This window comes from Micromys minutus (assembly GCF_963924665.1).
Source record: "Micromys minutus genome assembly, chromosome: 20".
Lineage (NCBI taxonomy): Eukaryota > Metazoa > Chordata > Mammalia > Rodentia > Muridae > Micromys > Micromys minutus.
In genome coordinates, this window is record NC_137955.1 from 47,244,195 (window position 1) to 47,260,651 (window position 16,457).

The 16,457-nt window shown below is 40.4% G+C and overlaps 1 protein-coding gene across 1 annotated transcript; it reads left to right on the forward strand.

Annotated features, from left to right (window-relative positions):
• Nucleotides 1-492: 492 nt before the first annotated feature.
• Nucleotides 493-14,974, forward strand: LOC308433799 (uncharacterized protein; the record flags this gene model as incomplete). The annotated part of the gene is made up of 6 exons (XM_080933889.1): nucleotides 493-572; nucleotides 2,120-2,249; nucleotides 8,341-8,467; nucleotides 8,921-9,016; nucleotides 10,295-11,396; nucleotides 14,830-14,974. The coding sequence occupies 6 exons, from the start codon at nucleotides 493-495 to the stop codon at nucleotides 14,909-14,911; spliced, it is 1,617 nt and encodes a 538-aa protein (XP_080790015.1). The 3' UTR covers nucleotides 14,912-14,974.
• Nucleotides 14,975-16,457: the final 1,483 nt, after the last annotated feature.

Here is a 16,457-nt window from a genome sequence, read left to right on the forward strand (position 1 = left end):
TGTGTGCCTTTCTTTTCTACAATAGATTCCTGATGACTTATGAGCTTGCTGATGTGAAAAGCACGTATCACATCCTCTAGAACTGCTGCTCTATGTTCTTGAGAGCCACCGTGTCCATGTTAGGAAACAAACTCACCTTCTATAACGATGGTAATTACTCTCAACTACTGATCAGTCTCTGTAGCCTGTAAGCATAGATTTTAAACTGATTTTGCCAAACATGGCACCTACTGGAGAATGTTTCAAAGGCAGAAAATTAGACAGTCAAGATGTAAAAAACAATAGCAGGCAACAAACTCAAAACTGTGAACATGCTCTAAACAAGCATATTAGGGCTGAGAATCTGGCTCTAGTAGTCTTTTCAATAAGTGTGCCTGGGTCCCTAATATTCGGCTGGATGTGGCTCCTCTTTCCACACATGTTCATGTTCTGGTTGTGACTACACCATAGTAGCTCCTTCCCTACTGATTTACACAGTCACAACGCAAAGAAATGGAGACCACAGAAGAGTTGCGAAACAATGCTACATCCTCAAGAATTGGCCCATCTCATATGAGTGACTGTCCCCTCAGGTAAGTGTGCATGAACATACACAAGCACACATGTATACACATACACACAACTAACTTTAGTTTATGCCTGATCAGTTTACAAATAAACAACCCTCAGACTAGGGTTATTTTGTTGGCTTTGACAGTTACTGGGGCAGGGGGCGGTCACTAATCTACTCTTCTAACTGCCGGCCTGGCTACCTTCCTGTGCAGTGCCCCAGACACTTGCTGTTTCTCCTAGACATGACCCCTTACGGCAGCTTCATCCCCTTTCCCCATTCCTCCTCCTTTTCCTGGTCTTTCTTCCTTTTCTCTCTTCTTAACCTTCTACCAGGTAACTCAAAACCTACCTACCTCTAATCCCTCAAGGAATTGGCTGTAGCCAATTTGATTTAAATAATAGTTTGGTTTTTTTTTTTTAAGTAGAGGATTTAGCATTGCAATACATAGCAACAGAGCAAACCGCAACACATACACGCATTGGAAATCTAGCTATGCTCAGAAATGTTAAGTTCTTGTGGTTGCTAACAGCACCCTCCACTGCAGCATTTAGGAGAAAATAGCAGTCATGACACTTGCCAATTAAATACATGCATGCCTACTGCTCCTTGACTCTAGTTTCTCTCTGTTGAGAAAGCTGTTCCAAATCCCTGGATAAACATACTCCCTGGAGAAGAAGAATCCAATAGGGACTTTGTACAGTCTTTGCTCTGAAAAAGCTTCCTTTTGAATCATTATGCACCAGGCAAGTATGAAATCTTTTTTGTTATATAACTTTGACACAAGTATGAACTGTACAGGAATAAACCTTCCCAAGAAGAGATGGGAATTCTCAATAGTCCTTGTTTCCAGTGTAACTTTAGTACAGTGACCTCATCTGACAGTAATCTGAACATATCTGATACCTTTCTATTCAAGAAGAAAACATCTCCGTGTTCTGTTCAGAAGTGAGGGAAGTTCAAGGCAGATACCACTGGTGTTCAAATATTGTCAAATATGAGCAATGACAGGGTCAGCAGAGAGACAGGAAAATCAATAAGGAACATCAAACCTAAGACAAAGGGAAATCCCGTAGAACACAATGGAATAAGAGTCAGTACACACGCCATTGTGATTCCTGGAGCTCTGCCCCTCCCCGTGGGAGACACAGAGAAGGAAAACACAGGGTGCTGACTAGCTTAGATTTCCAATTCTTCCGTCTTAAGCACCTGGGATAGTTTCAGTAGAACCATAATGAAATAAAGCTCACTCTTCTATTAACTTCCTGCTTTCATATTTTCAAGTAAAGCAGATCCTGAAAGAAATAATATTCCATTCATGAATAAGATTCTTCTCTAAGTAGAACTGAGCTTTAAAATTACAATGTACACGGAGACGTGATAAACATTACTGTGAATATCTCAGTTCACAGGCTAACACCGCGTGCTGTGACCAAGGACTTTAAAAGAGCCGAAATTCCCTGTGTGCGCCTATGTGTATCTGCTCACAGTTGGACTATAATAAGGGGAGTGCACCAAGACTCTTATGTGGGTCCTGGAGTCCTTCCAACTGACTTGTGGGAAATGTAGTCCCGAGTCTGTGACGTCATCAGAAAGGGCTGTCGGCACCAAACTTCAGTATTCTCTTTTCGAACTTCGCTTCTCCTCAAATTTGTGCAGTTGTCCAGTTGAGCGCTGCATTTGGATCTCTGATATGGAGGTTGGTGCAGGGGGCAGCGACGTCCTGCAGATCTGAGGGACTGTGCAGGGTGGCGGGTTGACCGCGGAGGGAGCTCACTCGGGCTGGTTGTGAGACAGGGGAAGATGCTGACCTGGAGATGCTGTGCTGCCCTAGGCTGGGCCACTGCCCCTGGCACAGGTTTGAAGGGGAGAAAGTTGGAAACAGGTGGCAAGGGCAGGCCGGGTTGTTGACTGCCTGTGCCTGAGATGTTGAAAGGAGCTCGCTCATCTTTACCGGGGAAATGTGCTCTCACTGGGTGACCCGTGCTCACGTGGCTGTAGTCAGATTATCAGGACAGACTGAACACCAGGACATCTAGCGCCACCAATATCCTGTAGACTACTGCTGGTTTGCATACAGTTTCCCAAAGTTCTAAGTGTTCAGGAACACTCCCGTGAGGATGATTGTTGTGTGGTGTGTTAGTTACTTCGAATGGATGCCTCTGTTTGAATGGGAATTCTAGTAGACATCTCTGTGACGTGAATCATCACAATACACGGCTGTGTACAGCCACAGAATAATCTTGTAATTAGCATGATCCTGTGTTTGCACAATCCAGATAATTATGGATTTGACACATCAAATTAAAAATCGCTATACAACAATACCTCAGCAGTTCTGAGTATGTGTTCTGTCCACAATTTGGACTCCATTTCTGATGTGAGAAATGACTTGGTGTGATGAGGGTAAGATCGCTGGGTGGGGCTGAAATGTCTGAAAGGAAAGGAAATGGCTCTGCCGGTCTGCCGGGCTCCGAACGGTGTCCCTTCGTGTGTTTTTCTTCCGTCTATTCACTTTATCCGCAGTTTCTGAACTGTGTTAAATTTACTGTTACACAATGTGACATTCATTTTTACTGACACACCCTTAATAGTTTTATTAAGAATTCCCCCTTTCAACTGTGTTTGAAAGGCTGTAAGATAAATTTGGAAAGCTGTGGTACACTTGAGGTCTTACAGTTTTCCTGGAGTTCAAAATCATCCTCTCCTTCATAGCCAACTCATGGTGAGCCTAGGTTACATGAGAGCCTGTGTGGTTTTTTTTGTTGTTGTTGTTGTTTTTTTTTTTTGTTTTGTTTTTTGAATATTTATGTATTATATATAAGTACACTACAGCTTTCTTCAGATACACCTAAGAAGGCATCAGATCTCATTACAGATGGTTGTGAGCCACCATGTGGTTGCTGAGATTTGAACTGAGGTCCTCTGGAAGAGCAGTCAGTGCTCTTAACCACTGAGCCATCTCTCCAGGCCCCAAGACCCCTTGTTTTTAAGATTCTTAAAACAGTCCTTTGGGTGTTGTAATAACTTTTTCATATACCTTTCATATACTTCTGAGCACCAGCATCCTGACAAAAATTCATCCAATTGATATCTTCTAATTATGAAAACTTACAAATGTGCTTCAAGAAGTTCTATGGAATGTATTTGAAATCTTAACTCCACATTTCCACTAGCATCCTTTGGTTAGTGACTAGTGTTGAGGGTTAGAAACTTGTTTCCATTTACCCCGTGGGGGAAAGATTCTCTTCTTTGCATGGTTTGACCATTCCTCTGTTTGCAAGGAATGTTAGTTACCTTTGCATAAGCTTCTCTGTTATTTTCTGTCACGATCTCATGTGGCTTTCTTCTAATTTTACCTGAATTTTTCTTGAACACCTTAGTACTCTGCAAGTGGGAAATGACCCCCACATCTACCACTGTCCTCCACATCTGTAATCACCACCATCCAAGACAGAGTAAAGTCCTAAGTTGGGATTCCTTCCTCTCCTCAGGGAGGAGTCCAGTCTCCTGTGGCGTGCAGTCCTGCCCTTTTCCTCACAGGCTCTTCATTTCATCCTCATATGACTGATGGTGTGTGTGGAGGACTCAGGCAGGAATGGGAAACTGCAACCTCATGCTGGGTGATGTCATTCAGTTCCCGGTGATGGCTGTGTACATGTCAGAGGTTATGAAAGGAATCCACAAAGCTTCTTTGTACTGATTTTGATGGGCATCAAAATGAGAACTGAATCAACTGGAGATGCACCGGTTTCTGTGAATTTCTGTTTTTAAGTTAAAATATTTCAGTCAGTGAGTCCAAAGACACTTTTCTTTTTTCCTCCTTCCCTTCCGACCTCTTCCTCTTTTCTTTCTTTTCTTTCCTTTTTTCCTTCTTAATTTTGGCATTTCTTCTCTTAAAGTAACAGCCTTCTTGTCCTCCATTCTCTAACACTTTACCATGAATGCATATGCTCTCATTGAGATGACCTTGTGGTTTTTTTGGTCCATAATATTCTGTCATTTATTGCATTTATTGACTTGCATGTGGTGAAGCATCTCTTCATTTGGATAAAGCCAGTTTGTCGTGGTTAATAGTGGTTTTTGACATGCATCTGTATTTTCTTTGCAAGTTTTTTTCCAAGTATTTTTTGAGCACTTTGACTCTGACTACCTTATGAATATTGGCTACTCGTGTTCTTTTGTTGTTGTAGCTTGTGTTGTGTCTCTACCTTATTTTGTTATCAGAGTGATAATAGCTCAATAGAAATAGTTTCTAGCTGGGCCTTCTGTTTCTTATCTTTATTTAATGGTTAAGAAAGGATTAAATGTAGACCTTTGAATGCCTCTGTGAATTGTTGTGAATCCATCTGGGCATAGAATTTTTTTTTTTTAACTTGGAAAAGTTTTTATTGCAATTTCAGTTGCCCCATCTGATTTGAGTCTGTTTGTGGTATTAATCTTTCCCTTTTAGTTTTGTTTATTTATTTGTAAAACATATGCAAGATTGAAAATAAAATCTCAAGAAGACTAAACCTTTGGGATCTGTGGAAGCTCATCCCGTGGATGAAGATTATGTTCTAATTACCTACATGGAACCATGAGAAAGAACACAGAGAAATGATTAAATGATACAATGAAGAATTTTTGGATAAACAAGATCAAACATAATGCAAATCCTCTCAATGGCAATGAATAAAAGGAAAGAAAAACAAAGACACAAAACAAGCAGAAGGGAAATAATTGAACGTAGGTCAAATAAAAAGATTCAAATGATCACCAAGTTTACAGCAGGTTCATTAAGGTGAACAAGATTGAGGGACGCTTGACCCAGCTCACCACAAGAAACAGGACCCAAATGATCAGGGTCAGAAGTGAACCCCATTACAACAGATAAATTCAGATAATCATAAGGAAACATTTTGAAAACTTGTCCTCTTTGGAAAATTTAAAAGTTATCATCACTTAGATTTCCTTACAGAGAACATACAGATGCATTTGTTTCTTGATCCATTCTCCTGGCCCGTGTCTTTTGAATGGAGGACAGTGGACGTCACTTGTTCTGATGTGTGAGTGTTGATTGTCAGCATGTTCCTCATTTTCACTGCTGTTCGTGTTCTCAGTGGTCCTTTATGTTTTTGCAATTTTGGCTGCTGATTCCTTTCCACAGTGTCTTGGCTATGCTCCTCCCTCCCTTCAGCCTAAAATGTTGTTCTCTGTATTTTCTATAGGTTTGGATTGTAGACTACAATTCTTGTCACACACTTTATATTGTGGATAGGTTGGATGTCATAGACTCGTTAGGACTTGGAATGCATTTCTCCAGATTCTTTTGGCTTTCAAAGATCCATTTAGATATCAGCTGTTATCCTGATAAATGTGTTCTTTCACTTACAGATTTCATCATTCCACAAGCTTTTCTGACCTTGTCCAATTAGTGGTGTGTGCGTTTTATATTGTTATGGGTGTGTCCTTCCTTAGTTTAGGGAAGATTTCTTTTATGGACTTCAAGATCACTAGACCTAATCCACTCTGCTTGGTGCTCTGAGATTACGGGTGACATTGCCAGTCTTCTTACTCTTTCTAGAGAGAGACTTTAGAAGTGTTAACCTGTCTCAACTTTAGAAAACAATTTGTCAAAAGAGTAAAGTGGAATTTGTGCTTCATTCCCAAACCCCTTATTCTGACCCTATAAATAAATGGCTGCAGCCTTCTTTCCCCTCTGTTTTTATACTCCTCAATTTCCTATGCCTGTGAGTCTGTCTTCACTGTGTGAGCGAATCAATGTACTCCTGTGTGTCACAGGTCAGTCTCCTGTCTCTCTTCTGTCTTCTGTCTTTATGCTGCCTCAGAAATCCTCCAGTGTCAGAGGGTGAATCTAAAGAATTATAAATCAAGTGGGAGATGTAATTTTTATCCCATTTGCTGGTAATCTCAGGAAAGGAAACCTAGCACAATATTGCTCGGTGGTTATCTTTTTTTCATTTAGATAAGATGAAGGAATCTTAGGGTACTGATGTTGTACTGAACCCAGGGGAATAAAGACCTCAAATGGCAACATGTGGACCAAGGCTGGAAAAGAAAAAGACATAAAGAAGACAGAAGCAATAGCTGGGAAAAGGACACACAGCAGGAACAGGTTATGAACTGATGACCCAAATACAAGCAAGTTTAGTAAGTACAACACGCAACATAGTATTAGTAGTTGGAAAATGGCCAAGGTCACCAGAGATATGAATCACACAATGTGAGCACAGGTTACCTCAGAAACAGCTGCCTTAGATTTAAAAAAAAAAAAAGTCCCAGAACAGCTATAGCCCCTTTTAACTGCAACATTGACTCCTTCATGGCAGTACATCCTGTGTCAGATTTGCCTGGACACTGCTGGACAAAGACAGAACTAACGTTCCCTTTGTCCTCTCATGGGGCCTCTGAGACAGCCTTGGGTCTGTATAGTTCCCCAGTGACTGAACTTATTGCTGAATTTCCTATTTATACCCTGTTAATATCCTTTGATTATGTTTGTTTACAAATTCTTCACATATTGTACCCACTGGCTGCTCAAACTCAGACCCCTGGTGCCCTGTCATCTGCATCTGTCTGTGCTCAGGATGCTGACCTCAGCCCAGAGGTGCTCATCAGATCTGCACCGTCATTGCATTTGTCTTTGTGATTGTGCATATTGGGTTGAGAAGGGCCTTCTCCATCAGCACGGCTCTCTCCTGCGAGAAATGTGTGCAGTGTGTGCTGTATTATAACACAAGCAGGGGACTAAATGGATGTAACTCAGGCATTAATGTGTTGTATTTTGGTGCTTTCATGTCTCAGAGATTGTTGGATCCTCTGTAACTGGAGTTATAGACAGTTATGGTGGCCATGTGGCATGCAGGAATCAACCCCATGTCCTTTGGAAGAGTAGCCAGTGCTCTTAACTGCTGAGCCTTCTCTCCAGTCCCAGCACACTGTATTGTGGTTGCACTTGTTCTCCATTTTGTGGACCTTAAAAGTGTTAAACCCTAGAGGTTTCTAGGACCTTCTGCCATCCACTTTCCTTATAGATGAGTCCTGTGTTACCCACAGCATCACGTCAATAGTACTTCAGGGATATTACCTATGTCAGAAGTACTTCCAGTTCGCCTCTCACACAGGGCCACCTTTAGGTTTATATGCAGAAGCTCATAACGCCTCATGGTACTTATATCATTATTTGTGATTATAATCAGCTTATGAATAAGGTAGTGGTTGTTACTTCTATCCAAGTTTAGCTTCAAAATGAATGAGACTCACCTTATTATTTTTGTGACATTTGCTCAATTACTGGGGAATTACTCCTAATCTATTTTCCTCAAGCAAGACTGGCTACTTCCCCATCTGTGCTCCCCAAATCTTTGCTCTTTGAGTCTTTCCTGGATTATTTCTGGTACATCAGTCTGTCCAGAGTGGAGGCAAGGGCGTTTCGCTTAGGCACTTGCCACTGACCCAGCATGTCTAATGGAGACCTTCTGTCCTCCCATCTCTCCTTCCTCTCCCTATTTCTCCTTTTCATGGTCCTTACCTTTGACCTACAGCCTAGTCACCAAAGCCCTGCCTACCTCCACTTTCCCCCATAATTGACTATTGCCAGTTTAATTTAATCAATAGTTATAAATTGGAGAGCAAGGTTTACATAACAAACAATGGTGTACATAGGAATTCTCTTGTCTTGGGGAAGCCAGATCTTGGGGTACAGAAGTTAGCATCTGAATATGTAGAAGCACCAGACCAACCCCCAACAATGTGTGGTATTTACTCTTTTTTTTTTCTTTTTTCAGGATATGTTGTCATTCTGGGATGTGGTAATATATTTCTCTGCAGAGGAGTGGGAATACCTGGGTCCTGTTCAGTGGAAATTGTACAGGGACGTGATGTTGGAAAATTACAACAACCTTTTGTTTCTGGGTGAGGATAACTTCCATGATGAATTCTTAATGGATTATCAGTATTAAAGTTGCTCCCTTTGTACAGTACCTCATAGGAGTTTGTGCTTCCAACAGGAAGGCTCATAGGGCTACTTTTAAAGAAAATTAACATTATTCATTTAGCTTAGAACTATTTCTTCTTGTGTTCATACCCCCACCCCTTGAATGTATCGTTTGTATTAGAACGAAACTGATACACCTTAAAGAGATTGTCACACACTTAGGTTTTAAAAATTCTCCCTGTAACTGAGGGATGTGAAGCTTGGAATCCACAAACTCTTAATTTCCTCCTAAACATTCGGATGTGCCCAACAGAAAACACATAAGAACTGATCCTCTACAAGCTTCTTGTCTTTGTTTAAACAATCCTGGAGGGACATTTTATTTCCCAGGAGAATATACTAACAATGTTGTTCCCTTTTCCCACAAACAGGCCTTGCTTCCTCTAAGCCACACCTGGTCACATTTCTGGAACAAATAAAGGAGCCTTCAGATATGAAGAAACGAAAGGCTACCACTGTGCACCCAGGTGTGTCATGGAACAGAGTAGGGAATTCTAAATTACAGCATAAAGCCACTGAGACAAAATATCCTGATATAAATCACCTTTAAAAGATCTCATTTTCTCTTTCTTTCAGATGCGACATCATGTATTGTTTAGGATGCTTTGAGTCGAATTAGCTTTTTTCCTTCTACCATGTAATTAACTTGTGTTTCCCCAGACAGCCTAAGCTCTTTCATGTCTATGTAATCTTTAACTTGGGTGTTTGTGTTTTTCATAAGAAACATGTACATGCATTTTTAAAAGTGATTTTGTCTATCCCAGCTAGCTCCAAATGGATGAGCCTGAGACAATAATGTGTCTCTGGACCCCTCCCTCATAGCTATTTATCCTTCCCTCTGTGTGTGTGTGCTTGTATGTGTGTGCCTTCTTCCCTAGGCTGGCAGAAGTCCAGCTCTATTCTCTCTTCAGCCCGGCCATTGGGGGATCAGCTTTTATTGACAGGTCAGAGAATACATGGGACCAATATTTATACAAACTTGAGATGGGAGATTCTGAGGATAAGCATTACAATGCCATGTTTGCTTGGCAACAGGATATGGGGGCGGAGAAATCAGTGTTTGTATAATATGAGTATAATCTTTGCACAGTATACAAAGACATTATGCCTAAAGATAGTTATAAAATTCTTTGCCTTAAGTTCTAGAACTTTATTATTTCATGTTATTATGGAAAGTTCTAATGCCACTGAACTTTCATAACTTTTAAAACTAAACTATATATTTCAAATGATATAAATGTATATAAACATAAATACAAGCACACATATGTATGTGTATACATATACATACATGGATGTTGTTCATTCAGGTTTTATATATTCAGAAAAAATATATATATATTGTTTATTCGGGTGTTTTCCAAGTTACACTATTTTATACTTTGTTTTTAACTCATCATAACCTTTTTGTATTTGTTTAAGGAGTTGTTTTGTATTTACATAATGCTATGATGGGTTTCATAGTTGATGTTATGCTTTCCTTACATGTTTGACATTGATTAATATTCCCTTGTTTCCATGTTCTATGTGGTCATGGTCTTCTCATTTCAGTCAAAGTTTGTATGACTTTCACCTATTCTGTATTGTAAATTAAGCTTCAATGAATACAGGTAGAAATTTGAATGTAGCTTATCATTTTTATAGACAAATGCAAATATGAATAAATGTTTGATTTTAAAAATAAGTAGTGTAAATATATAGAATATTAATCTGTTTTCATTCATTTCTCAACCCTTTCTCACCAGGGGGAAAATGCTATACATGCAAAGAATGTCACAAAGCCTTTGAGCACAAAAGAGCTTATCAGAATCACCAGAGAATTCATTTAAGAGCAAAGCCTTACAAGTGTGAAGAATGTGGCAAGTGTTTCTGTTTTCCATCAGTACTATCTACACACAAAAGAACTCATTTAAGAAAAAAACTCTACAATTCTGAAGACTATAGCCAGGACTTCCATTATCTATCAATACTTTCTGATTATAAGAAAATTTATACAGAAGAGAAACCACACAAGTGTGAAGTATGTGGCAAGGCCTTCGATTATCTATCAAGACTTGTCACCCATATGAGAACTCATACAGGAGAGAAACCCTACAACTGTAAAATATGTGGCAAAGCCTTCCATAATTCATCAAAACTTTCTCAACACAAAATAACTCATACAGGAGAAAAATCCTACAAATGTGATGTTTGTGGCAATGCCTTCTATTATCTATCCATACTTTCTAGACATAAGAAAATTCATACAAAAGAGAAACCCTACAAGTGTGAAGTATGTGACAAGTCCTTCCATTATCCATTATTACTTTCTCAACACAAAATAATTCATACAGGAGAAAAACCCTACAAATGTGAAGACTGTGGCAAGGCCTTTTATTATCCATCACGACTTTCCAGACATAAGAAAATTCACACAGGAGAGAAACCACACAAGTGTGAAGTGTGTGGCAAGGCCTTCCACTTTCCATCGTTACTTTCTAAACACAAGAGAATTCATACAAAAGAGAAACCCTACAAGTGTGATGTATGCAGTAAGTCCTTCTATTATCCATCATTACTTTCACAACACAAAATAATTCATACAAGAGAAAAACCCCACAAATGTGAAGACTGCGGGAAGGCCTTCAATTATTTATCAGAACTCTCCAGACATAAGAAAATTCACACAGGAGAGAAACCACACAAGTGTGAAGTATGTGGCAAGGCCTTCTACTTTCCATCGTTACTTTCTAAGCACAAGAGAATTCATAGAGGAAAAAAATGCTACAAGTGTGAAGTATGTGGCCAGGCATTCCATGTTGCATCAAAACTTTCTCATCACAAGAAAATTCATACAGGAGAAAAACGGTATGAGTGTGAAGTACATGACAAGGCCTTCCATTATTCAGCTTTCTAAACACAAGATCATCCATTACAGGAGAAAATACCTAACACAGTGAAGTATGTGGCTTGGAGAAGGGTTTTGAGTGAAGGGGTTTTAGTGAGTGGTGAAAAAAAAAAAAAAAAAAAAAACTTGAATTCAAATTGTGGGTCCAAGCTAGTAACCTATATTCAACTTGAGATAACTTTCAAGACTGCTTTCTCTGTGTTATGCTCCAGACAGTTCTCCTAAGCAGTTCTCTCTTGCTCTTCTGAAAATTTTTCTAGATAGCTCATTTCTTTCAGATCAGAACCCAGTCTTTTATTTACATGTCAATCCAGCCATTTATCCAAGTTCCCCTTTGATTATCCCATGAATCAACATTTCATAAGCCCATCGTATAATTCATATTGCATCTTTATAGTTTGCATAGTTGAGAAATTATATATTTTTGGGCTCATTTTTTCATAGTTGTTTGCCACAGCCTTAAAGGCTTTCCTGACAGACCCAGTAGTTACACTTTTGCTGAGACATTAACTACACCATTGACTTCTGGACTTGTGCTGTTTCTAATTATCATGGGAATCATTAAATTTAACAGACTGGACATTACTTGAAGGAGGAACATATATGTCCATTATTATACAAACGAACCTTATGCCTACAGCAACCATCGACACCCATGGAGCCACAAGCTGGCCCTTTTCCAGGGGTGGGAACCATGTTATCCCAACCACAGCAACTTGTCTTACTTTTTCCTGCCTCCCGTCTCCCTGACTCATCCCTCCCACTATATCCCCTTCAGAAAAGAACAAACTTCTCAGAGACATGAACTGGGCTTTCTCCAACCCAGTAGGAGGAAAGTAGTACCAAGAATAGGCAAGACATCAGATATACTCCCACTCTGGCTGTCAGGAACCCTCCCCCCCACACACACACACAAAAAAAATCTACAACTATAACATATGCTGCAGACCTTATACATCTAGATCGCTGCTGGTTCCATGATTCCCACTTCAGTCTCTGAGAACCACATGAGCCCTGCTTAAATGATTCCTCAGGCATTGCTCTTGCAATGTCCTCAACCCATCTTGTTCCTAGAATACTTTATCCTTTACTTCCTCAGAATTCCCTAAGCTCGAAGTAAAAAGCCTGATGGAGGCTTCATACCTGGGCTCTCTTAGTAATGTTTGGCTGTGGGTCTGTGCCTCCATTCTCCACCAGCTTTGAGAGAAAGCTACTCTAACAATGAAAGGACTAGGTATGTATCTATTAGAATACTATGGTGGTAAATAGATATGGTCCTCATAGACTCTCGTTTAATTCTTGTCCCATAAAGAGTGTCACTATTAGGAGGTGTCGGCTTTTGGAGTGGGCATCTCCTTGTAGGATGTGTGTCATTGTAGGAGTGGGCTTTGAATTCCATACTCAAGCTATATACCTAGTGGTGAAAAAGTCTTGTGATTTTAAAAACAAAAACTCCTGTTCAATTTTATCAGGACTCAGAAGCCAGATATCATTGTAAAGCCTGCTAGCTCAAAAGAATCAGAGAATGCATCCACTGAATTCCAGGTGGAAAAATCTCTTTCGATCCTTTTCCACCCTGCCTTAAATATACTTCCCAAAGTCCTGCCTGCTGGTAATGTTCATTCCCTGCCAGCTGGTTGCTTGTTCTGCCTCTTTACCTATGGTTGAATTTATTTGGCTCTTGGATTAAAGGTGTGTGCTAGGGCTAAGTCACAATACACAAAGGGTTTTCCAGTTCACAATCTTGGGGTTCATAGTATGATCAAATATCCTGCAATATTCCCACTTTTAATCTTAAAAAAAAACAAACAAACTATCTAACATCAATGAACTACATAGTATATGGTAAGAATTACATTCACAATGACCAGTCCATTTCTGTAACTTTGAAGAAAACAGTATGTCTTCTATCTTCATGAGTTCAAAATTCTGTACCTACATAACATTTTATCATAACTTGCATTTATGAACCTAAAAAACATTTTTAAACCTTAAAACATTTTTTTAAATTCTAAATTGTAGATTGTCCTGAAGCTGTTTATATTTTAATGTTAATTCCACTTCCCCAAGAAGGGTTTCCTAGTCATGTGACTCTAACTGAACCTTCTCGTTTTAGTTAGTAAAATAAAGGAAAGTCAGTGACTGGGTGAGGCAAAGGAGGTGGAGAGGGCTGAGAGGTCTGAGGAGGTGAGAGGTCAGAGGGTGGAGGTCATGGCAAGATGGAGGTTCCCAAGGACCAGCTAGACCCTGGTGATATTGATTGGCATTAAATAGCAATGAACATTAAGGGTTTTATAGGTCTAAAATCTCATGTAGAAGGGCAGTTTGTATCTTTGTCTATTTGATGTAATCTTATTGTGTAGAGGGTTTGTGGATTGAGAGTTAATATATAAACCTGTCTGAAAAGCTATCGGGCTGTAGAGTTGTATTTATGTGGGATTTTGGGGTACAGAAACACCCCAGGGCAGAGGAAGAGAAAAGGCAGTAGAAAACCGCCAGGGAAGGGAGTTGAACAGACAAGTTTGGCCATGGTGGTGACTCAGACAGGGTGCCAGAGGTGCGCGTAGCTCTGAACTAAAATCAGGCCTGAGGAGTGAGACCTCAGGGCCAATAGGGAGATAAACCATTTACTTTTTAATATTTACTGCAACACTAAACAACTTAAGCTTAACTGTGAGACTATAACTATCCAGTCTTTAACCCCATTAGAGACCTAAGAAGGGGAAATATTTCCTGAATAAACAGGAAGCGCCTAGCAAGCAGCTTCCAAAACTATAGAAATGTTAGAGACATCTAGCAGCTTGGCAGTCTCAAAAGATTCCTCTGCAACACTGGATCATTTATCTTTTTTTAACTGTTGGCCCAGAACATCTCACAGATTTCTCTGTGGCACAGGATATATGAAGGATTTCTCTACCTTATCCTGGGAGAGTTTGGCAGACAGCTTTCTTTGTCCACAGCTTGGACAGCATACACTCAGCAGTTGAGGCAGAGGCAGTTTTTTGCCCAGCGGTGGCATGCCACATTTGCAGCAAACTCAATCAGGAGGTTCTTGATGCTCATCATCATCTTCAAAGTAGTACAGGGGTGCTACCAGGAGCTGACATTTCTCATTGTCAAAGATTAACAAAAATATCTCTTAAATTCTACAGATTTCTAATGTTTCTGAAAACCATCTAACAGTCTCAGAATATTTGAATAGGCAATATACTTATCTCTAGCTGTTTACTATCTCATCACCATAGAAAATATCTGTTAGTAACTAAACTAGTACCTAATAAACCTACAAGTTTGACTGACTCAAGAGGTCTGAGTTGTCAAGGGCCAGGCTGACTCTAGGACAGGCTGCAGACTGGCAGTTTCGGATACTAGAACTAAGTTTTTGTTTTCCAGATTAGAACCCGGAACCTGTGAGCAGTCAACCACAGCCGTGGGCAGCCAATCTGAGGGCACTGTGTCATCTGGCCTGAAGTAAGGATTTGTACCTAGAATGATTAAGCAGCCCTCATGGGAAGTCTCCAAAGCCTAACCAATTATTGGATCAGTCACACCTGTAGAGATAGAGCTGACCCAACAAGGTTAAAGGACACAGAACTCTTCCTGGAATTCCTTTAACTGACAAAAAAAGCTGAGCCTGGGAGTCTACCAGGGGTCTCCATTCCCGAATGCAGAGCCATCTGCCTGCAGGAAATTCTTTCAAATAAATGTTCTTTGCTTTTGCATACTACTTGAGTCTGGAGTGTCATTCTTTGGTGATTTTTTAGGCCCTAACATCTAACTATTAAATTGCATTTCTTAACAATCTTAAACAATTTTTTAATGGCAACTATCAAAAGAACTTGTCTTAGTCATGGTTTAACTACTGTGAACAGACACCATTAGCAAGGCAAGTCTTATAAGGACAGCATTTAATTGGGGCTGGCTTACAGGTTCAGAGGTTCGTTTCATTATAATCTAGGTGAGAGCATGGCAGCTTCCCAGAAGGGCATGGTGCAGGCAGAGCTGAGAGTTCTACATCTTCATCTGAAGGCTGTTAGCAGAAGACTGACTTGAAGACAGCTAGGAGTAGGGTCTTAAAGCCCATGCCCGCAAAGACACACCCACTCCAACAAGGCCACACCTCCAAATAGTGCCACTCCCTGAGCCAAGCATATGCAAACCATCTCAGGACTAGAACTTCACATTGAATATCTAAGAATTACACTGTTACAATACCTTAAATTTGATACACAGTATGTCTTAGCTGAAATATAACCTTAATTCTGTATCAAAATACAGTGATCTGTACCAGTGTAACTGTTTCCTAGTAACTTTCCTTGTAACATTAGTAACCCCATAAAATGGCTGGCTAGACAGGCAGCAGTTACCCAAGCCTTAACAGGAAGGAGAACCTTAAGTGTAGAGCATAGTAAGTTTAGATATGATATTTGGGAATCATTTGTCCATGGAAGTGAAATTTAGAAATCAAGTGTGCCAATTTGGGGCCTTTGAATGGGGCCTAGGTTTTGTAATAAAATCTAGGTTTGTCGAGGAAGAGAGTGTGTTCGTTTGGCTCAGTGCAAGGTGGCTACAGAAATCCAGGAATGGGAAGGGTGCACAGTCTATGTGGGCAGGCAGAGATCCGGGGCCACACGAGCGACAGGAGGAATCAGACTCTAGAATTTGGCCCCAGATTCACAGACAGTTAATTTGTACACACCTCAGGAGGATCAGATCAGCAGCTCTTGTGGCTGGAACAGATGTGTAGTAGTGAAGGAGAGGCGGGGTTGAGAGAACTGTTTCCAAAACCCCTGGACTCAGGGAGGTCAGATTGAAGTTGTCCATGCAAAGTCTGTGGCAATTTCGATTTGGGTAAATTTTGCAGCAGACACTCCCAGGGTGCCTAGCAGTTGAGATTTAGACATGGTGGCATGTGGGACCGTGAAAGGCACCCTGGTTCCCGTTAAGGAGGCTTGACACCCCGGTGACTCTGAAAGGGACTGTAGGTGTTTCACTTGACTCCTGAGAAAGCAGGCCCTGTC